At 41.0% G+C, this 24,677-nt stretch overlaps 1 protein-coding gene across 3 annotated transcripts in view; it reads right to left on the bottom strand.

Annotated features, from left to right (window-relative positions):
• efna3a (ephrin-A3a) overlaps positions 1 to 24,677 on the bottom strand; it is a 117,749-nt gene that overhangs the window by 40,196 nt on the left and 52,876 nt on the right. For all 3 annotated transcript variants that reach the window (XM_088329273.1, XM_088329274.1, XM_088329272.1), the window contains exons 2-4: positions 3,291 to 3,592; positions 2,487 to 2,555; positions 2,330 to 2,407 (exon numbers count right to left, since the gene is read on the bottom strand). In XM_088329273.1, the coding sequence (XP_088185399.1) occupies positions 2,330 to 2,407; positions 2,487 to 2,555; positions 3,291 to 3,592 (449 nt within the window). The remainder of the gene's footprint in view (positions 1 to 2,329; positions 2,408 to 2,486; positions 2,556 to 3,290; positions 3,593 to 24,677) is intronic.

The raw sequence follows: 24,677 nt of genomic DNA, 5'->3' as shown, positions 1-24,677 counted from the left end.
ATAGTGTTTGAGCTCCATACGAGGGTTCTGAACTGAATGTAGGGTTCCAAAATACGTTAAGAGCTAGAGTTAGAGCTAGAGTTACAGTTAAGCTATCGTTAGGTGTAGGACTACGGTTAGAGCTAGGGTTTGGGCTGTAAATTAGGGTTCCAAACCAGTTTTAGGTCCCAGAAACAAGGTTGGGGATAGTTAGGGTTTAAAACTAAGGTTTAGGCTCCTCATTAGGGTATTAAACTGAATTTAGGGTTCTGAATTAGGTTTAGGGCTAGTGTTACAGCAAAGTTTTAGTGATACGAACTAGAGTTTTAGCTCCATATCAGGGTTCTAAACTGAATGTAGGGTTCAAAAATACGCTTAAAGCTAGGGTTAGGGTTTGCAACAGGGTTAGGGCAAGGGTTACAGCGAGGGTAAGTTGTAGGTTTAGGGTCAGGGAATAGCATTTGAGCTCCATATTAGGGTTCTAAACTGAATGTAGGGTTCCAAAATACATTAAGAGCTAGGGTTACAGTTACAGCTAGCGTTATGTCTAGGGCCAGGGTTAGGAGCTAAGGTTTGGGCTATAAGTTAGGGTTTTAAACCCGTTTTAGGTTCCCGAAACAAGGTAGGGGATAGTTAGGGTTTCAAACTAAAGTTGAGGCTCCCGTTCTTTTGGTCAGCGCTGGTTTTTTCTTTTAATGGTACTGTTAAATTTTGAAAATTGGCTTTGAAAGTCCTTAAAAGGTGCTACAATTTGCCCATGTAACCTAGAACTTTTGATAAAAAGCACGGGCTCAGGTTAAGGCTTTTAGAACAGATTTTGAATTCGTAAGGGTTTTTTAATAGTCTTCTCCTGGTCTCCGTGCATGTTCAAAATTCATTGATGTCTTATCTCCTTATTTCGAGTGTCTTCTAAACTATAAACATGCCGTATCGTTATCGATGACTACTCAAAGAAGAAGTATCTGGCCTGGTTTATAAACAGCAGTATCGAAAGTCATATTATGTAAATAAAAACTAACTTGGTCTTTTGAGGACACTTTTGTTTGCTTGATGCGTTTTACGCTCCTCACTGAGAAGCCGCCAGGCATTCGGATGTTGACCTTTTTGCGCTTTCATGAAAAATCAAAATCAGAAGACCTCAGGCTCCCACTTTTTTTTTATTTCCCGGCACCCGTTTGACCTTTTCCGATCGTCAAAAAAAAACTGTTCTTGTCAGCCGCCAGGCCCGCGAGCTGCTGACGTCTATTTCGGTCGTCTTTGCATATGAATACGCCGCCCTCTTACGGCGGGCCCCCACAAATATGCAGCGGCGGGGAATTTATCCGTAGCTGACGCCGCCTGCTCCGTTTTGTCTGCGTAAGCCGGTTTCCCCCAAGAATCCCCCAAACGCGGATGTAAATCCTACAGATTTTAAACGTTAGTGGGCAGGAATGGGCATACCAGGTCACTAAGATTGTAAAGCCGTTTTTGGGAGGAGTGGGATGTACCCATGTGGGGGTGGCAGGAACTGGAGGAAGGGGTTTTCAAAAAGGGGGTAAGTCTACAATAACAGAAAGAGGTAGAAAGTGACAAACGAAAAAGGGTTCACAAAACAAAACAAAACCTGGTAAAGTTCAAGCAAGAAACAAAGACTGAAACTGGAAATGGAAAATGGAAGGTACAAAGTAACAAACTAACAAGTGGGCACTAAACCACTAGCAACATGTCCAAACAAGAAACCAGAAACTCTGAGTCAGCGAACCACCGCCTGGACCTGAAGCATCTCAACGTCTGCATCAACCAGAGGGGAATTTGCGTCGTTGCTGTCATGGACGATTCCTACATATTACCACTTTTTTTCTTATTGATGTTAACGAGGTTTTGTGTACCATTAACCAATGCTAAATCTATTGCACGCTGGTCATCTTGGAAGAGGGTTACCTCTGTGAGGCCGTTTTGAGGAAATTGGTGGAGGGGTGAACTATCTATCCCAGGACAATTGTATCGATCCAATCCAAGTACTTGCTTAGTATCGATAATATTGATTTCTGGATAGATCTGCTCAACAAGTGATCAATTCTTTCTTCATATCTCCACAACACCAACGCTATTTGTTTGCCAGCCTTATGCTAAAGGCATTGAGTAAGCTGTAAGTGAAGTCCTCGCCGCAGGTTCGGACTGGGATTTATCCAAACAGACAGCGGTTTTCTCGCCTTGCGACCAATGTGTCTTCTCCCACCCGAAGGGCAGTCTGCCGCCTCGCCAATCTTCCCCTGATGCGCAATCGGTTTGATACCTTCGTAGCCCGAGGCGAAAAACTTCTCATGCGATGTCAGAAGGTAAGAGTTGAAGTTTGTTAGCAGACGCTCACCAATGTCGTGTATCTTGATACTGGGCCGCACCGTGTAGGTGCTCATCGTTTGGCTGGAGTCGTCCTCCGAATGGGAAACTGGAAAACCGAAGAGACGACTGGTCGGAATCAAAATGGCCGACAAACATGCGGCACCATTTAGCGCCGTGTTCCTCACCTGTTGAGCAGCACACGAAGACCCTCATCCTGAGGCAGCTGTGGCCATGGTGGTGGTGAGTGGGTGTGGCTAAAGGCCAGGGAGAAAGGCCGGGGTTGGGGTCAGATAAAAGTGACATAATTAGTATAAAAGCCATTGGAGGTGTTTCAAAATAATGGGAGAGGGAGAAACTGCTAGCGATAGAAACAAAGAGAGAGAAAGAGATTTAGAGGGACAGAGAAGAGAAAGTTTGAGAGAGAGAGTTGGAGAGAGGGAAAGAGAGAGAGGGAGAGAGAGACTGAGAGAGAGAGACAGAGAGAGAGAGAGAGAGAGAGAAACACCGGGTGAGAGAGAGAGAGCGACAGAGAGAGAGAAAGATACAGAGAGACGGAGAGCGCGAGAAAGAGAACCCGAGAGACACTGAGAGAAAGAGAGAGAGATAAAGACAAATCTAAGGATAAAGACAGAGAGCCCAAAAGAGAGAGACACTAAAATAAAGAGCGAGAGTGAGAGAGATAATAAGAGAGATCAAGAGACTAAGGGATAAAAACAGAGATTGAGAGAAAGACAGAGACAAAGAGCAAGATAGAGATCAAGAGAGATAGAGAAGGAGAAATAAAGACAGAGAGTGAGAGAACAGAACACTGAGAGAAAGAGAGAGAGAGACAAAGAGACATAGAGAGAGCATAAAAGAGAGCAATAACGTGTAAGAGAAAAGAAGGGAGAGAACGTGAGAAGGAAAGAGAAGAAGGCAAAAGGGAGAAGGGAGGGAAAAAAGAGAGAGCAAGGTGTAGTGAGAGAGAGCAGGCAAGCCCTATTACTGACATATGTAGTAGTACTCCTGTCCCACGGTAAACTCGTAACCCAGCGAGAAGGCGCTGTAGCGCTGGAACTTCTCGGAGAACTTGATGGGTGCGTGCGGAGCGTGAGGACGGTTGCATTCCCAGCGTTTGAATCCCAGACGGGGGTCGCACGTCTTGTAGCCAACGTAGCCCACCATGTACAGGACGTATTGCTCGGCCACGCTGCGCTCCAGCGTACCTCGGCTGCTTCCGTTGTAGTGCGGGCAGTAAACGTCCAGGTAGTCGTTCACGCTCACCTGCACCGTGTAGCCCTCCCGGCGAAGCCTGAAGACCGGGAAGAAACCAAAATGATGTTTGTGACCGAGGATGGACCCATGTGGGGGTAACAGAAACAGGAGTCAGGGGTGCTCAAAGACAGGGTTGGTATATAATAACAAAAGGAGGTAAAAAGTGACAAAGAAGGATTCACAAAACAGCAAATCATCCAGACGCAACTGAACTTGGCAAAGTCCAAACCAGAATCAAAGACCGAAACTGTAAATTGAAAATGCAAGGCGCAAAGACACAAATAAACCAGCAACAACCAACCTGGCATGGTGGTGAAAATGACCCGACCGCATGCGCTGTTGAAAATGACCTAATAAATGGTTCAGGATAATTGCGGACATATGTGTGGTGACTTGACACGCCTGTGCCCAGTTCAAACCCCAGATAGGGCATTCTGGTTGTACCCGGCACTAATATAACCTACCTCCTCAAGAGCAGGATACCAGCCCTCATGTCTCGAACCTAATGTGTTCTGCCCCGAATAGCTATGGTAAAAGTAAGATAGGGGCAGATAGGGACAGTGGCGAATAATGCATCAGGGCCCCTTGAACTCAATTAGGAATTGTTAACATACCTCAGGCAGCACTTCCCACCATTTTCTATTACAGGATTCCATTTAAAATGTGTAAAATTGCAGATCATTGGGTGAGGAACAACTTTAAACAAGATTGGGTTTCTCTGAGCAGGAGATTACCTAACCCTTTCAAGCCATCGAATACATTGCACAAACCTTGGAAAACAAGGGAAATTCAGCGAAAAGTGGGTCGCCGACCTGTTTTCAGTGGGTCACTGGCCTCTGCCCCAGCAAAATCATAAAAAGAAGAAAAAAAACAGAGGGGCAATAAGACAGTAGATGACGCACTGCTCGAACATGACTTCCTGTTCAGTCAATCAGCCCCATCCCATTTGTGTTTAAGAGGGACCTCATCTCATTTTATTGTGAGTTTGTTGGTTTTATTTCCATTTCTGCTTTTTATAATAAGTCACAAGAAAGTTAGTGATAATGGGAAGGAAAAGTGGAATAGAACATCGATTGAGTCAAAGACGGAAATGCATACCTATCAACCTGTACGTTTTTGCTGTACAAATTACGTTTATTTTGCATTTTAAGACGTGTACGACATACAAGAAAATCTGTACGGAAAAACGGAAATTTGTCAACGATGGGTACCATCCGGTAGACACCGACTATCACGAATTGGCAAATCAATCAAGTCAAACGAGTCCGCCGCGGTAGCCTCTATCTCTGTATCGTTTTTTTTGTTGCAAACGAAGCGAGCGCTTTGATACTACTGTGCGCATGCGTCTGCCGCTGTAGTGCCTAATTTCGACTCCCCTGCAAAATCCTCCCCAACGCGTGAACGCGCATTCTTCTGCGCTTCCGACAATAGCGATCGTATTCTACATAATAAGCTTATTAAAACAATAAAACATTATTTTGTTGTTGAGTTATTGTTTTTGTTCTGTTTTTATTTTAATGTTCAAAATAAAGTATCCATTCATCCATTCATTCAAATTTAAAATACAAGCATCAATGGTTGATGTTGTAGAACACAAAATAGAAACCTACAAAATTTTTTCCTCCAAAAAATATCTTCATTTACAAATTTAAATTTAAAGTGTTATTAAAGGATATTTAGTTACGCTGATAACAATTGTTCCTGATTTTTTTTCTTTTATTTTTTATTGTCTTAAGAATATGTACAGAATGATATAACGAAACACATGTACAATATAACATGTTAAACTACATAAATAAACACGTTTGAAAAAAATATGGTGTAAGATTTTTTTGTAATATACGCCCGTTTGTAAGGGCATGGAGCCCTGGAGCTTGACAGGTATGATTATGATTGCCATTACGAAAATAGTGTTTGTCATTGAAGCACTCCTTGAAGGTACGGTAACAGGTTTCAAATATTTTGTTTCTAGTTGTTATACCAATAATTAAAACTTTTAGTAGGTGGTTATTTTAACGAAGCTTATATGTGCGAGTATGTCGGGTGATTGAAGTGGTTAGGGTTTTGCCGTTCATTTTTATTTTTATTTCATTTTGGGGATATATCTATTCTACTATCTCTGGTTTGAAATACAAAATCCTTTCAGTGGATACATTTCAGAAGTGGGGTTTTTTTCTTGATTCGCGTCCCATCTTGTCATTCGGGTGAAATTTGGGGTCCTCAAGTCAGACTACTTGAAACCCACTGTTTTAGAAGAGTCAAAGGTGGTCTGGCAGGAAGCACACACATTCTGCAATTTCTCGGTACATTCTGAAAAAATGGTTCCACATTCCTTCCAAGTTTCTCAAAATAACAAAAGCTAAATAACAACTACTGCAAAAAATATAATATAATACAATAATACAATAAATCTGAAAAATGAAGACCATAACCCGTCAGAAACCATAAAAAAACGAACCCCTTGAAAAAAAGAATACAATTAATCCAAAATGTATTTGAAAAAAAATCTATAGTACATAAAGCAATGATCGAGACGTATTCAGATTTATTTTGTTATTTTTTAAAAACGGATTAAAAAGTGCAATGAATCCTTTTTACCACTCGATGGCAGTATCATGCTTTCCCTGGTGCGCCTTCCTCTGACTCCCTCCTTCTCCCTTTTCTGCCACCCTTCCATCCCTATTTCGAACCCTCCATAAACAAAGGAGGAAACTATCGGCGCAAGTCTACATTATGAACACTAAAACACTTATTAACGCGTCGTTCTCCAATTCTTTGACCCACCCAAAAATAAATAAATATATATATATATATATATATATATATATATATATATATATATATATATATATATATATATATAACTGCACAGCACAAGACAGAACACGATATAAAAACCCAGTAGGCAGCAACTGAGATAGCAGTAATCGATGATAAATATTCATTATCTAAAGTGTAAATACAGATGACATGAAATGACAAAGGAATGCAGTTTAGTTCAGTGCAACTTTGATTTTAGTATAAGATAAAATTCGGATGCCTTTTCATATGTCAGCTACATCACTGCTGGGGTCTAGTGGCTATGGATTTAGACTCTCGCCGCCATAACCCGGATTCTATTCCTGTCTCATCTGTTTTGCGATGGTGGTCGGCGAGATTTTTCCTCTGATCAACCATTACGCAAATACGGTAATATAATCATGTACCTTAGCTTTGAGTCCTTTTTGAGGTAAAAAAAAATACAAGTGTTCTTTACACGCAAATAAATGCAGTAAATCAAACCAATCATTATTTTAGTCTCCCTGGTCCCTAGTGGAAAAGCTTGCCCGCTCCAAAGTATGTATTCTTTATCATCTATCACTGGGGCTCGCTGCTAATTTCTCCATTTCTGGAGTCAGCCGGAGCGAAAAAAGCAGCAGAAACTCGTCCTGCATCAGCAATCGAAGCCTCGTGCGCCGACACCTCACGAGCCGCATACATTATGCATTTATATCTCTGCCATCTTCCGCCACTCTTGCACAGAGAAACTGCTGCCGTTACTGTCCGATGGATATACAGTATACGGGTAAAAGTACTCCTAACTCCGCTGATGTATTAACTGCATAGCCACACTGTACTTTGGTCCAAATGACCCTCCTGGACTCATTAGTGTAGAAGCTTGGCACCGAGGTCTTTGTGTTGTAGCCGAGGACGGCTTTGGACATTGCTGGGAATTCCGGTTAAGGCTATACAAAGGTGCTGCTGCTTTGATTAACGGAACAACAGTGGGTAGTAGAGGTAAGATATTAAGCCTGATGAAACAAAGAGAGAGAGGAAGAAAGAAAGAGAGAAAGAATGAAGGAAAGAAAGAGCAAAAGAAAGAAAGAGCGAAAGAAAGAAACAGCGAAAGAAATAGCAAAAGAAAGAGGAAAAGAAAGAAAAAAAGAAAGAGTGAAAGAAAGAAAGAAAGAAAGAAAGTCAAGTCATGTTTATTTGTGACACCCTTAATTACAAAGAGTCTCAAAGGGCTGCACAGACCACATACTATTGCAAACCACAGACTATTATTCAACCGTCCCCTGATCTAAAACCTAAATGAGAGCAAATGATACACATATTATAAACATAAAGTATAGGTTATTCAAATGCTATAGAATAGAAGTTTCCACTGAGGTGTCAGATCGAATCTCTGAGGGAAGAGCTTTCCACACTGCACTGGGGCCCGAATGGAGAACGCTTTCGAAAGAAAGAAAGAAAGAAAGAAAGAAAGAAAGAGAGAAAGAAAGAAAGACAGAAAAAAAACAGTGAGACGAAGAGAAAACAAAACAGGGAGAGACAGAAAAAAGAGAGACAGAGAAACAAATAGAAAGCAAGAGGCAGATACAGAAAGAGAAAAGTGAGCGAGTAAAGAACAGACAGACAGACAGAAAGAGAAGACAAAAGAGAGAGAAAGAAAGAGAAATAGAAAAAGAAGGAAATAATGAAGGATAGAAATAGAGAAAGAAAAAAGAAAAATACAGTGAGAGAAAGATGAAACAATAGAGAGAGAGAGACAAAGAAAAAAAGAAAATGCCAGGGGCAGATACAGAAAGAGAGAAGAGATAGAGTGAAAGACAGACAGACAGACAGAGAAGACAAAAGTGAGAGAGAAAGAGAAAAGAGAGTAACAAAAAAACAGAGAAGACAATGTGAGAGACAGGCAGAGAAAGATAGGGAAAGAGAAAGAGAGGGTAAAAGATAAAGTAGAGAAGGAGAGAGAAAGAAAGCGTAAAAGAGGAAAAAAAAAGAGCGAGAGAGGGAAAAATATATAGAGAAAAAGAAATACACTACACTTTGGTGACATCCAGTTGACATATTTAAAACAACAGCTCATTTTTCTTTTGTACTTCACTCAGCGTTGCCTCGCCAGCCAGATGGAAACCCTGATGTGGACCGCATATTTGACACCCCTGTTCTAATGTGTTATATTAACATTAGAAGGTATGATCAAATACTAGGTTGCTTCTTTGATTTTATTTGTATCCAATTAATTGTATCAATGTACAACAAATTATTACCACCCAAAAAAAAAAACTTTCCACGTCAATAATTCAGGGCATGACTTTTGGGATCATTTTGACAAGAGTTAGTACACATTTTTCATGCCAATTTACCAATTTCTCCAGTACCAGTAAAACAAAATATAAGTTTGGTGTGTATATGTGATTTTTAATCTTTTGCTTGTGCATTTATCAAGACATAGGATTTTTAGGTCTTGAGAAAAACGCAAATATATTTGTTTTTGAGACAATTCCTTCCGCATATAGGTAAAAATGACAGTAAAATGCAGATTACATTTTCAGTTGCAGGAAGTTCTTCCCACAAACACTAATGTCATTTTCTGCACGGCCCTTAACAAATGTCCATAATTGATGGTAAGGCGCCCGCTTTGAGACTGGGAGGTCGCTGGTTCGCGCCTCGGCCGAGTCATACCTAAGACTTGTAACATTGGTAAAATGGCGGCGCCCTCTGTTGGCTGCGGCTGCATCGGCTCGCTACAACGGGTCAGGTGTATCGACATTTCGTTCTGTTTACATTGTTACACAGAATGACAATACAAAGGAAATTATTATTATTATTATTATTAATTGAGACGTATTCCTTTGTACTTCTACACGTTCCTGTTTAGGTGTAATGCAAACCCTTCCTGTAGGGGGCAATGACGCTTCATAGGACAATGCCATACAAGCCAATGCCAGCTGCTGTTAATCAGGAAAAAAGAAGAAATGCAATGGAAAAGCGAAGATGCCAGAGAGCAGCGTCGGCGTCATTTTCTAGCAAACTTGTGGCAACAATTTTAAGCATTTGCAAGAAGTTCACCCAAAAATCAAGTACTTTCCTTGAAAACACAACATTTAAATTCGCTTGAATTTCAAGCACCCTGTTTGTCACTGTGTCGTGATCTGCGAGCCGAAAGCTGAGCAGTGCTGTATTTGTTTTCTACGCAGCGAGCAAATAGAGTTTGTATCCACCTTGAATCTCAAAGGCAGATTGTCACACTTGCCGTCTTGTGTACTTACGAGCACAGATTCAAAAATTGCAAAGGCAAACACGGGAAATTCCAAGCAAATCCTCATGACACCCGTCTCGTCATGCAGCCTGCGGACGAGCTCTTCTTCTATTCTGCCTTTTAGCGCTCGCCAACAACATCATTGAAGTAGTGTATGATGTGATACTCGAAAGTTTCCCCCCACTTATTTAGGATCTACTATAGTACTGTCACATGTTGCTCCCCGTCGTTGCGGAAGATCCGTCTCATCTCTGAAGAGCGGGATGACGGCGACCAGATGTTGAAGGTGCTGTATCTGAGTCAGATCTGGAGGCCTCTTCTGCTACTAGTACACATGGAAACCAATAGTATCTGTTATATGTAGGGGAGCACACCCCTACCCCATAAAAACGGCCTGGAGGGGATGGGCACTGCCAGGCTATACTTGCCCAAGACATACCACAGGAAGTGGTGCCCCTATCACCCAGGAGGTTAATCGATTTGTGAACGGTGATTTAATAAAATGATTTTTTTTTGGTCTTTTTTTTTGCACATTTGTTATTGAATTGAATTGTATTTATTGTCATTCCTATCAACAGTGTGAAACGTTGTATGCAATGAGATTGGACATGGCACTCCATAGTAAATATGTAATAAACACATCAGAATTGTTGGAATTAAATATCAAAATGTACCGTTTACCAAATCGTTCAAATTAGTTATCTGACTCCATTAACCAAGCACGACCTACATTCTCCCAACAATTATGCACGCTCGTTTCTTGATGGAAAAGATGAACAGGAAGCCGACATTTTCACACGCCATCCAATTAGTGACGTTGGAGTCTGTATGGAGCCTTCTTCTGAAGTCCTTTAGCTTTCTCTTCTTGGCCCACATCTCCCCGCAAGATGGCATCTCAGCTCCTCCCATGGGGGTGCCAAGGAATTGTTTTGCGCCCAACGTTCTCACAACACTGCGCCTTGTTCCCAAAACAACGCCTGCCGTCCTCCGTCAGAGTCCTGTTATCAACAGAACTAGACAAAATATTCTGCATTTGGAACATCCTGACCTGTCATTGAACTAAAGCCCAGTCAGTGAATATCTTTTGCATTAAACGTAATTTGTAGTCAATCGTATAAAATCCTTTATAGTCAAATGTTTAAAATCCCTTATAGTCAAATGTATAAAATCCTTCTGAATCAAATGCAGAATTTTTTTTTCAAACGTAGTTTCCGTAGTGCAGTCGTTAGCACATTCGCCTGACACGCGACAGATTCCCGGTTTGAGACCGGGTGGAAAAACTCGTCAGCCCGAAATGGGATAGGTGCCACCAGGCTGTACACCAAAGGAAATGGTACCCTAGTGGTTAAGGGATCCAACCAACCAACCATCGCTTAGAGATTGACCTAAGTTCTAATAATCGTGCAATGTTCGTGAATGAAAAAGAACAGCAGTGTATCGTAACAATAGTGAAATGAAGAGAAGTTAAAGAAAAATGTCGGGGTTCCTTGATACAGAAGTAGTGGTAATGGATTGTGTGTACAGTTAGGTAACAGATACAGTATGTCACAAAAGTGAGTACAGACGCTCCCCAACTTACGAACAAACGGTTGATACAATCATTTTTTCCGGGATGTCGAAAAATACCTGGACATTGCTGAAAATGAGATTTTGTGTTGTGTGCAGCTTTTTCCGAGCAGAGGACATTACTGTAGTGCTTCTATCCCCTGTGCGTGTGGGGCTGTGAGAGGTCACCCAGCATCCACACCGAAGAAGATATCCGGCTCGTACTTCCTAGTTCGTGTGGAAACAGTCTATACTGTATCTCCAGCGCGCTAAGAACTTTGACATTTGTATTGTTTAATGTCACGAACCAGGACACGAAACAGAAATGAGAACCCAATCGAGTAACGTTACTTATAGTTTATTGGGGAGAGGAGGAATCAGCGCCCACTCGATCCGGCGATCGATGGTTGCGGAAGTGGATTGAAATCAGAACTAAGGAGTGGTGAAAATCAAACAGATCGGGCCGAAAATAAAACAGGATCAGAACACATGAAAATTCACAGGACTTGGCATATCACACAGAGTCTAGCAGGAGTTTCGCAGACGCTCTGACCCTAAGCAAATCGCAAGACCGCATTTAAGTAGTCCGGCAGCAATCTGTCAACGCGTTTCAGCTGGTGTCAGTGGGCGGGGCCAATTGGGCGCCATGGCAACTGTGACAGAACCAGGCACCACACTGTGGGGACCAATTGGGTGCCATGGCAACCATGACAGTTTAATATCTCGTGAATTCATTCAATATGGTTGGTGTAAAGTGTAAAAAAGAGGCGAGCCCTTTCTTTTGAAAGTGGAATAAGAAAGCTTGATCCGGTTGGGAAAATGGTTGAAGCGCTTTTTTTTGGCCACTTTCTACCATGGAGGAGGAGGTCGCCTAACTATTGAAGCGCATCATCAAAAGTAAGATCTATAGAGCATATTATTTTATGAAATGTTTATTTTTAATACAAAACAATACAGGTTACTTATACAAGCCTTAAACATACTTATATAAACCTTAAACATACAAAATATAGCACTGAAGCAACAACAAATTCAACTAACGAGCGATCGTTCGAAAGTAGGGGAGCGTCTGTATATGCTAATGCAGGCCTGCAATTGGCTGAAACCGGCCCGCAGAAAATAATTGTAATAGTCTATTTATTTGTAAACAGGAATTATGGAGCTAAACAGACGGCTAGTAACAAGGAACATCCATCGATGCAGAGATGCTTTTAGGTGGATTTTTATTTTTTTTTACTTGTCGGTATTAACATGTGTTTTGGAGTCAATATTTTACTCGGTTGGATTCACTAGACTCTTGCGGATGTAAGGAGGTCATGGTTGTGTACTATTATCAAATTTCATGGCTGCAAGATGTCTTTGAAGAGTTATGCCTGCTTTATAGTTTTTGGGTATCTTGTTTCGGACTGTGATGTTTCTGTGATGAGTATATTTTGAAATACTATCTTGAATCCCAAGAGTTAAGGCTTTCCAATGATTGGTGGCATGGTGTATTTCAGTGAGTAGTGACATCGTACAGACTCCTATTTGCTTCTCAACAGACAACGTTAAAGGATTAGTAAAAAAAGAAAAAAAAAAACGATTTTTGGGGGTGACCTTCACGTAATTTCTTTCCGCTAGCTAACTGCCGCAGAAGATGACTTTCGTGATGTGTGCAGCGTGGCGAGGGCGCCGTTACCGGCAGTTTGTATTGGGCGAGAAGCAGCAGATGCTCTTTGGAAAACATTTTGCCGGGCGCCGTTTATCACTCGAACTCTCCGACACGCGTTGAACTTTCCCCAAATTTGCCGACGTGCCGGCGGAATGAGAAGGAGGCTGCGCGAAAATCCATTCAAGCTAGCTCAGAGGACGCGGGGTCACCATGGAGAGAAAAAGTAAACACTCCCCCGTGCGTACACTTTTAATGCAGTGCCTTGCAAAAGTATTGGCCCCCAAGACCTTTTTGGAAAATATTGTCAGACTTCCAATTTAGAGATGAATAACTAATAATGTTTTCCACGAATCCCCAACATGCGAGACGCAATCGTGAAAAGAAACCAAATTTATTCAACATTTTACACTGTGCTAACAAATAAACAGTGTTTTTCCGATCTTTCCACAAATTCTAAAGACAGTTGAGGTACCCGCGGACCTGGTAGGAAAATAGCTCACAAGTGCAGGATCAATGTAATTTTTCAGAATTTTTTTTTTTTCAATTATTAGTTGATGGAGTCTATTCAAACCTATTTTAAATAATTGACCTGGTAATAACATAGTAAAAATATAGTGATAAAATGATAAGTTGTTATTTTAGATATTCAAATGAATACATTTCATTTCATTGGCTTCATTGAAAAAAAAATTAAAAAACATTTTTAAGAAATGTATTATAAGAGTAGAATGAGAATCTAGTTGTGTATTTAAAAATGTATTTTTTCATGTTTTTGTTGATGTATTTTACAGGAAATACACGCTAAATATTAATTAATAGGTTTTACAAAGTAAATGACCAAAAAAAATTCATTTAAAAAAAAATAGCTTTCTGGTTATCTTTTTAGCTTTGTAGATAGCTATCTTCCTGCCTTTTTAGCTACTTAGCAAGCTATCTAGCGAGATTTCTTTTTGCATGCTATATAGGTAACATTTTACCTTTATGCTAGTTATCAAGCTAAACGTTGGCCTCATTCCTAGCTAGCTATCTAGCTTTATTTTTGGCTTTCTATCTTGCTATTTAGATGGTTTACTCATTAAGATAGGTATCTAATCCCCTTTTAGATGTTTACCTTTGTATCTAACTATTAAGATACCTTTTAGCTATTTAGAAAACAATCTGCTAAGTTGCTTTTTTACAATTTCATATCTCAAACTGCACTAAATATTAACAAAAAGTTACTCGATGCTTGAAAAACATTGGAGACCACTGCTTTATAGGATTGAGGTTTGGACTTTAGTTTAGCCATTCTAACACCTTTAAAATTTGACTTTTAAATCATTACATAGTAGATTTTGCTTTATGTTTAGAGAAGGGGTGTCAAACTCATTTTAACTCGGAGGCCACACGATAGAACAAAAATTCTGTCGGGGGCCGGACTAGTAGATTAAAGAGAAAGAAAAAGAGAGAAAAAGAAATAAGAGAAAGAGGGAGGGAAAAGGAGAGAGGGCGGGACAAAGAAAGAGAGAGAGGGAGAGAGTTTGAGAAACAAAAGAGATAAAAAGTCATGAGAGAGGGGAAAAAGAAAGGGAGAGGAAGAAAGAAATCCAAAGAGAAATAAAAAGACAGAAGGAGAGAAAAGAGAAAAGAAAGCGCAAAGGGTATGAAGAGAGAAAGAGAAAAGGAAAAAAAGAAATTAGAGCAAAAGAGGTTAAAAGACACAGAGAGTGAAAGAGACAGAGAGGGAGAAAAGGGGTGGAAGAGAGAGAGAGAGAGAGAGAGAGAGAGAGAGAGAGAGAGAGAGAGAGAGAGAGAGAGAGAGAGAGAGAGAGAGAGAGAGAGAGAGAGAGAGAGAACAGTGTCTTTGTGAGACGCACCTGGTTTTGGCAACATCAAGTGGACATATTTCAACCTGCAGCTTGTTTTTCTCTTGCGCTTCTCTGAGTGTTGTCTCGCGGGCCGGATTCAATCCCTTAGCGGGCCTGATCTGGCCTGCGGGCTGCCTGTTTGACACCTGTGGTTTAGAGTCATTGTCCCGATAGAAGCTGAAACTGCAGCCAATTTTCAGGTCTTTTGCAAGCTCCAAAAGATTTTCTGCCAGAATCACTCTGTATTTGGCTCCATCCATCTTCCCTTTAACTCTAATAATCTTCCCAATCCCTTTTGAAGAAAAGCAACCCCAAAGGATGATGCTGCCACCGCCATGTTTGACAGTGGGGATGATGTTTTCAGGGTGTTGTGCAGTGTTACTCTTCCACTAAACATAACCCATTCGCTTTCAGCCCAATTACATTAGTAAATTTTTTGTCTCATATGACCAGAGAACCTTGTGTGTTTCCTTGTTTTCTGTGTCTCCAATGTGAATTCTTGCAAATGACAAGCTCGCTTTTTATGGTATTATTTTAGAAAGGGCTTTCTTTTTGTCACTGTTCCATAAAGGTCAGGTTCACATAGAGTCATCTAATAGTTGTGTCATGCACAGATTGTCAGCTGTGGATGCCTGCAGGTTATCCAACGTGATCATGGGCCTCTTGGTTGCTACTCTGATTACTGTTCCTGTTGTTTTGGGCTGAAAGTTTAAAGGGACAGCCCGTTCTTGGTAGGTTTGCTTTTGTTTTGTGTTCTTTTTATTTTGATATTATTGCTCACATAGTGCTCCGGGAGGAGTGTAGGTCTTGCGAAATCTTCTTGTATCCCATTCCTGCTTTGAATCTTCTTATAGTGTTCTTTGGTCTTGATAATGCGGTCGGTTCAGGTAAATTCAAACCGAGACTTAATGTTAGTCATTTAGGTCGACATTGGATCAATTGGCTGAGCTGAAAGAACAGGTGACCAATATTTTTGCAACACCTTTTCAGTTTTCATTGTAAAAATAGTATAGAATGTTGAAATAATTTGGTTCCACTTTACCATTGTGTCTCACATGTTGATTCTTAGAAAATATTTTGTGTTTTTTAGCTTACAGATTGAGCCCTGAAATGTGGCAAATTGATCCTTTCTCTAGAAAAAAACAGGAACTTTTTTTCCATTACCAGTTTACCGCGGGAAGGCCCGGTTCTTTGAGATTTGGCACGAGTCGGCTCAATTCCAGCCAAAAAAGAGAATCGGGGTAAAATGCATACGGAGAGAAAAGAAACACACAGATGAAGGAATATCAAGGCAACCCGATAAGAATTGAGCCAAAAAAGCAGCAAAGCCGGTGAGGGAAATTGAAAGATGAGAGCTCCGATTTGGAGGCCAAAGATGCATAATGCAAACACGGGCAGCTACAAAGAGAGCCGAGCCGCTCGACTCCCAGCAAACGGCCATTTTTTAGGCGCCCTGATTTGCCCGCTCAATACGGGTTAAGCTCGGGGTTTGTAGAAGGGGGAGTTGAGCGAAAAGTGCTGTGGCCTTCAAGGTTTTGGAGTAAAACTTTAGTGCAAAGCTTGGGCCTTTGTGCAGTTCGCTGGCGGAATAGTAATGACTGCAAACTGCTGATTAGAATGACGGCGAGACACAGAAGCTGGCCTCAGGTAGCCCCAGCATTGCTAACACCAACTTTAAGGAGTTTGTCATAACCCCTCAGTAGTCGCTGTAATGCAGAGACCCCTCTTGCTACTTAGCACTTCATTTATCGCTGGTTCACTACTTTGTGGATTTGTCCAATGGGTACTGAGCAGACAGCAGACAGCAAATGCTATCACAGAGGCAGGTGAGGAAGGGCTTTGTGTGTTTGACTGTGTGTGCGACTGTGTATAGGCCTGTCTATAGGCTGTCAATCAAACAACAGGGCGAGCTCACGAGTCAATGTGTCCACTCCCTCACGATACATTGCTGAGTTGGTGGCTTTAGATGCTAATAACATTGAAAAATTAATCATTTCAATCGGACTCTGAGGAAAGTCAGAAGAAAGGATTTTTATCGGGTCGGGAAAAGGACTAAGGCGGCTTTGGGAGAGAAAGCAATTACAGCCTACTTACAACGATAGGCTTTGTGACAACCCCTACAACCCACCCCTGTAAACTTTGTATCTCACCAATGCCAGATCCATTACAGATGAAAAAGGTGACCTGGAGCTACAACTCGCCAGAAACCGGTACATTCAGGATGATTGTATTTTAATTATCGGGAGACCTAGCACAAACCGAGGATACGCAATGCTAAAGTAAAGCTGTCCAGTCGGTCTCTAAATCACTTTGTTACTCTTAAACCTTGTTCTATTACAATAGAATGAGTATTCATAACAATAGATACTATTAATTAAACTGTGGGTTGTTTTTTTTTGCAGATCTATAGTTGTTACCTTGTTGAAGCGCTGTAAAGGATACAGTCAAGTGTTTAAAAATGTTATATTTTAAGATTTAAGCTAAACTTTATTAACTACCTAATTAACAAACTCAAAACTATTTTGTTTAAAAAAAGGTAGGCTTTAGCAATCCTAATACTTATTTGCATGACCTAGCTTTTTATAACGCCGCTTGTCATTACGGCAGTATTCAGGGTCCTTAAGTCCCACCAGTTGAGAATCACTTTCTTAAATGGACTTTTTAGCAAGGAGACGAGGAGAAAAAAAGGGTGATTTAGAGATTACAAAAGAAAAAAAAGTGAAGCATAGACATTCAGAGATAAGAAAACCCCCCTCCCCAAATACTCCTCCCCCCTGTCCTCCGATCTCCCCTCCCTGTCACCTTTTATGATTGTCTCCCCCCTAGTTTTGTGGCGTCTATCGGCCGCTCGGTAACCTTCAGGAGTGCAGATGATGAATTGCGAGAAGACGCAGATTAGCAAACACGGACCGGATGATGAAAAATGACAAATAGGGAGGAGGGGGTGCAGGGCGGAGGGGGTAAGGTGACATTGTGTTGAGGGAAGCAGGGAAGGCGGTACGTGCCAATGCCGGCGGCTTTTTGTAGCTGGAGGAGGGCGTCGGGTCTTGACGGGAGGACGGCGCTTTGACCGCTTCCCGCCGGGAGGTGCCGAAAAACCTGCGGGGAGCCTTCGTTTCTGCGCCGGCACCTCCGGTCAAGGTGCTGCGCCGGGCCCGATAACCTTCACGCCGCTACATGTTCTCGGGTGGAAAAATGGGCAATAACCCACCCCTGCCGGGGATGTTAACGCATCACAGTAGCTGTAAAGCATGCCCAGTCGATTTTACCCAACCAGCCATATATGTCTTGTTTTTATTGTCTTTGATATCAACGTATCGTGCATTGTGTTCTGAGCAGACAGCTGACAAGAAAATGCTATGACAGGGACAAGTGGTGTGTGTGTGTGTGTGTGTGTGTGTGTGTGTGTGTGTGAGACTGTCTGCGTGCACAACTGTGATTGGCAGCGTACACCAGCCTGTGTAAAAAATGGGGGTGGGCGTGCACACAAGTCAATGTGTCCATCCAAAATAAACTGCAAAGCACGGCTACAGCTACGGCTAGTATTTCAGTGGCGCGTTACATTGAAAAATTTTTTTATGAATTAATAAGACTCTGAGGAAAGTTAAGAAAGCTCAAAGAAATGGTGTTCACGAGCGGGTGCTTCGTGGATTGTTATCAAGTCCAATAAGAGACTGATGCAGCATCGGGAGAGAAAGTGATTTGCTACGGCTAAGTAACAAGCCACTCCTGCAAACACTGTATGTCACTGACGCTATATCCATTACCCATGAAACGGATGACCTGGAGCTAAAACTCGTGGGAAACCGGTTGTATTTTATTCATCACAGAGACTAGATGGCTGTTCTCTTAATCACTTTCTTATCCTGAAAGCCCTCCAATTTTGTTGTACTTTTGTGCAATGACAATAAAGACCATTCATTCGACTGCAATTTTAAGGTCTTTGTTTTTATTTATAGAAATATAGTCGTATACTCGGGGCAGCACGGCAGCCCAGTGATAAGCGCGTGTGCGGCAGAATTCTGAGGTCATGAGATCGAACCTTCCCTTGTGGAGTTTGCATGTTCTCCCCGTGCATGGGTTTCCTCCGGGAACTTCGGTTTCCTCCCACATCCCAAAAGCATGCATGTCAGGTTAATTAGACGCTCCAAATTGTCCCTAGGTGCTTCTGAGCGAGTGAGTTGTCTGTCTTTGTGTGCCCTGTGACTGGATGGCAACCAGTTCAGGGCGTCCTCTGCCCACTGCCCGAAGATAACTGTGATGGGCTCCAGCACCCCTGCGAGCCTAATGAGGATAAGCGGCGCAGATAATGGAGGGATGGATAGTTGTATACTCTTCGTAAGTAAAGACATCATCTTGAGGTAAGTTTGACTGGGAGTCTCTACATCCCAGATTTTCACTTTTTACAAAGGGTTCTGCCGCCTATTAACCATGATAACCGACGTAATACTGTATGTCAAAAGAGAAGCGAGTCTCTAGCTCATTTTTATCAAAAAAAAGAGTTTTTATAGCGTGGTGAGTTTGTTCAGGTGTAAAACTGCATTCACTCAACTGTTAAAATAAAACAGTTAACACATCCAATAAAAATCTTTGTTTCCCCTTTGTTTGTGAAATTGTGTTTAGAAAAGTTCCCCTGTCATCCATGATTAAGAAGGGTAGGTTACTAATGTAGGCTGAATGACATCAAGTTGACATCCTAATACGGATCCGGCCCGCGTGAGAACAGAAAATCTGAATCCAGTCCGAGAACCAGACTGAGTTTGACATCCCTGCTGAAAAGGAAGCGTTGATGTTTAGTGGTGATTCAGTCGCACTAGACATAAAAATGAATAATGGGTCAGGAAAACTGGTATAAAAAAGTCGTTTTTTGAAGGTTAGGGAACAACGCAGCAATATGAATCAATAGGTTTATGCCACTTTTTGGCACAGAAGACAAAGCTTATTTTTGGCATGCAGAAGGACGATGCAGGTGTTTAGCATGGAACAAAATGTTACAAAGGAGTTTTCTGCATAAGGACAGAAGACAGACTTTTCTAACTCCGCATGTTTGTTTAACACAGAGATCTACAACTTTTTAATATGCATTATTACTATGTTGTTACTATGTTATTACGGGGTTAATCATTAGAAGTAAGGTTAATTACTCACAGTCAAACACTAACAAGAAAATCACAATGACCCAGCACTGGTGAGCCATTTTCAGAACATGTCTGCGGGCATCTCAGCTGTGCTTAGTGGGTACCCTAGTACCCCCAGGCACCACATTGGAGCCCCATGGTTTAACATCTGGCTATAACAAACAAAGATATGAAGTACTTCCATTGAAAAAAAGGAAATAAAACGGAATATTTTGGGCTTGGGAGTGCAGAACCATTATAGAACAAGACTATAATGGTTTCTCAAGTGTATTTTGAAAATGGCTGACTGTTTATATTGCCGAAGCGCAGATCACAGCAAGCTATGACGGAAAAATAAAACATAAGTCATTATGAAATGTGTTTGGGGTAAAAATAAACAACAATAAGCAGCATGTTTTTGCTGAAGAAGATGACGCTTGATTTTGGCAGATTTCATTTTCGGGGAAAATTTAAGGATTTTAGCTACGACTTATTGTTCAAAAAATACAGTAGTGTTATTAGAAACCTGACCCAAATCAATTTTTGTTATATTGTGAGTGTTTCGGTTGTACGTGACCATTTTAGGTGAAAGATAGTAAAATGTCGTCCTGGAAATAATACAAAAGTTTTCTTCCAAAAAATAGCAGTGTCTGTTGTTGACTATACAAACCCAAATCTATTTTGTAAAAAGAAAAAAGGTAGGATTTAGCAATCCTAATATTTGGTTGCATGACCACATAGTTTTTTTTATAACTGCTCTACATCTGTGTGGTATAGAGTCAACTAACTAGTGACAACTTTCAGTTGTTATTTTACTACTTGATTGCTTAACAACATTCCACAACTTATTTACATTTCTTGATTTTGCATCAGAAACGGCATTTTTATTTCACCCCACAAGTTCTCGATTGGATTGAGATCTTGGGATTGGGCTGGCCACTGTATAATATTAATTGTATTGCTTTGGAACCAAGACCTTGCTCGTCTTCTGGTGTGTTTTGGGTCATTGTCTTGTTGAAACACCCATTACAAAGGCATGTTCTCTTCATCATAAGGCAACATAACCTCTTCAAGTAGCTTGACATACACAGAATGATCCATGATCTCTGGTATGCGTCAAATGGGCCCAACACCAGAGAAGGAGAAAAATGCCCAGACCATGATACTTGCCCCACCATGCTTCACTGTCTTTAGTGTGTACTGAGGTTTGAGTTGAGAGCTTGGGGGTTGTCTCACACATAGACTGTCCACAAAATGTTCCTTCATTTTTTTAGGCCAGATGATGGGTTCTTTGGTGAATTTTACCCTCTTCTGCACATGCCTTTGTTTTATCAAATTCCCTTTGGCATGTAACAGTAAAAATTGTACTAAAAACCTTAGATATTCTGGTTAGTCACATTGCACTAATAGTATTTTGAACAGCACTGTATATGCCGCGGATAACAAACAAAGTCAACCATAGTGGATGTGCTTGACATATGATGGCGTGATTAAATCGAGAGACGAAGAGTAGAAAATAAAGCAAAATCAAAGATCAGTTTTGAATGAAGTGACAAAAAAAGTAGGAGACGGGCATGACAGTGATGCTGATGGAAGGCGAGACGGTGGGAAGGAGGGTTGTTGTTTTAAGATCAGTATGGATGAGTGCCTTCTGCTGCCGCTGCATACCAAATTTCTGTGTTCTTCACCTAAGATGAGTCTGCACAATGCTTGTATACCTGTATGTGTACAGCGCCTTGCAAAAGTACTTTTGAGAGATTCTCACAAATGCTCTAAAGGATTGAGGTTGGCTACGCATTGTTTGTTTTAAACTATTCCATTGTAGATTCCGCTTTATGTTTACGGTTTTTGTCCTATTGGAAGGTGACTCTGGGCCCCACTCTCAGGTCACTTGCAGACTCCAACAGATTTTCTGCCAGAATCGACCTGTATTTGGCTCCGTCTATCCCTCCCCATACTGACAATCTTGTCAGTCTCGGCTGAAGAAAAGCAACCCCAGAACAAGATGCTGCCACCACTATGTTAGACAGTGGGGATAATGTTTTCAGGGATATGCGCAGAGTTACTCTTACGAATTGTTCGTTTAGCTTTGTTTTTCAGTATTATGCTTTATCATTCAGCCTACATTATGTATAGTTAGTTTGTTCAACCAATAATCTTCACATAAAAATCATCGGAAATTGTCTCGTTGTCTCGGCTCAGTGAGAATTTAAAAATTTAACAACATTCAACATTCAGAATATAAAACGAAAAACAGAAATTACAATTTACAATTATTAAAGATTCGGACAATTCTTGGGTAAAAACTGTTTGTAAACCTTTTAGTACCCCTGAATGACTTCAAGCGTCTACCGCTCCGTAATAGATGAAAATGATCATTACCAGTTTCAAAACTCTATCACGATATATAGATTCCAGGGATGGCAAACCGGTGCCCGCAATCTTTTCCGCTGTGCGGATTACAGAATTGAACTTCGACAGATCTTTCTTTGTGATTCAACCAAACCAAACAATAATAGAATTTGCTAAAACACTTTCAATAATCGCACGATAAAAATTGACAAGGATTTCCTGATGAACATAGTAGGAGTTCAACTTCCTTAGGAAGAAAGTTCTTTGGCGTGCCTTCTTTAGAATTTTCACCGAGTTCAGTGCCCAGCTAAACTACCCTACATATTATAATCACAGATGACAAGGGATGTTTTCGAAACACAACACATTTATTAACAAACAATGGGATGAAACTATTTTCATATTTGGCATTCAATGTTTGAACTAGTCTATTTTAACAGTTGAGGGAATTCGATATCACACCTGTACCAATTCACCACGATATGCACTGCCCTCTTGCGGCCCCAATGAGCATTTTGTTTGCTTTTATTAAAAAAATCATGACTTTGGATGGAAATGAACAAAAACTTGCTTCTATTTGGACTTACTCCAAAATTGATAGCGGGCCAAATCAAATAATAACTATCTTTGACATGCCTGAATCATTCAGGCCGATCCAGACTAAACATTTTCTTCAATGTGTATGAAAGTTTTGCATGCCCAAAAAATATTTGGAAATGGGTTATAGCAAGTCAAACGAAAAAAAGCAGGGTCTTCCGCCCTCTCGATTTGTATCTCCGCTCCGTTGGCGGGGAACAATTTCTTTTCCCCTCCGTCTAGCGTTTGACGAATGAGCCGGCAAATAGACTGCTGGAAAACGACAAAACGAAACAAATAAACAAATCTCGCTTAAGCAAATGAAACGGAGCAGTGGAGCATAGCCAGACTATTACCGAAGTTACCGGTACCATGCTTCATCTAATCTCTTATTTTTTTCTTATCTTTTTTTTTTTTGCAATTTACATTCATATTTATATTTTCTTAGCCACGAGTGCAGTTTTTTGCAATCTTATTGAGCCGAAACACACTTTTTTTCCATCAAAGAAATCTACAAAGGCATTTTTTGTATTCACAGTACCAGAGACAAATGTTAGAGGGTGGAGATAACAGTCGTCCTGAAAGATATAGATAAACATAAACAAAGCACGATGAAGGCAAACTTCTGGTGCCTGATAATGAATCTAACTTTGAAGGATATTAAATAAATACACTGAACAGTTTATGTTGGTATTCCTCTCATAAAATGTTTTTATAATTTTTCTCATCAAATATTAGGGGCAAATACACCAGTAAATACGTCATTTGACTTTTTATGCCACTTTAAGTCTGCGTCTGAAAATTTGGTGCGGCTGGTACAAAATTGACTTTCGTTCTTCAATTTGAGCGTGCGGCTTATAATCAGGTCAAGCTGTCATCCGGAATTTATGGTAATAGGCATATAAAAAGAAAAGAAAATCGTAATCTACTGCCATCTACTGTTATGGATGAACGTTGCAGTTAATTGGCTGACCAAAAAGAAAGTAAATATACTGTAAAAGTGTTTGCTTTTTGGGCATTTTGGACAATATCTTACAGAAAATGTCTCACTGACCACTAGTGGATGAAACACTGCTCTGGTGCAGTGTTTCTAAACTGGTGGGTTGGGACCCAAGAGTGGGTCACGTACCTGTTTTCAGTGGCCGCAAGCCTTTGCCTTGGCAAATTTAAGCTAAAAAAATGGAGGGTCTTTTACACTCCTTAACAGCAGATGGTGACAACGCCCTGCTCGATCTTTTCTCCCTGTTTAGTCAACTGGCGCATTTAAGAAGGACCACATCTCCTTTTATTGGGATTTTTCTGGTTTAATTTGCTTTTCGTGCCTATAATAACGAGTCCCAAAAAACGTAGTTATAAGGGGGGAAAAAGTGTTAAAAACGATTGAATGAAAGAGGAGAACTATTGCGAAATTTAGAAAATGGTGTACGAGTGTCTGCCATTGAATTGCTGCTGGAAGGTACAGTAGATGGTTTTAAATGTAATATTACTAGCTTTGTTTTACCAAGATATAAATGGTTTTTAATTGCATAATTAAATACTTATCTACGTTGAGGCACACACTTTATCAATATTTGGAATTTATTTTGGTATTTCACAATTCTGAAGATGTCACAGTTGGCCTCGCCCGTGAGGCGCCAGCTGCGGCTCGTTGACAGATTAGCTTCCCTGCTAATTAAACCTAGTCCTGTCACTCTCCATTTGTCCGTCCGTATGCGAATCTCCATGTATACTTTTTTTTGACCCTGACTCTCGCCCGTCCCGTTTTTGCTCCCGTTTGTTTTCGGCTACGACCTGTTTGGATCCTGACCACATCTGCTCTCCTGTCCCGGCTTACGACCCCTTTTTGTTCCCGACAACACCTACACTCCCGTTCTGGCTTACGACTCGTTTCCGACCCCGACTACATCTTGCTCTCCCACTCCCGGCTACAGACCAGTTTTCCACCCCTGACACCTCCATCATTCGCTACACAATCCGAGTACGAGAGCTACTCTCTTCCCGCGCCC

This window comes from Urocampus carinirostris, chromosome 2 (genome assembly GCF_059441175.1).
Source record: "Urocampus carinirostris isolate Australia breed hairy pipefish chromosome 2, RoL_Ucar_1.0, whole genome shotgun sequence".
Classification (NCBI taxonomy): Eukaryota; Metazoa; Chordata; class Actinopteri; order Syngnathiformes; family Syngnathidae; genus Urocampus; species Urocampus carinirostris.
Note: the sequence above shows the minus strand (reverse complement) of the source record. Positions and strands in the feature narration are given on the sequence as shown.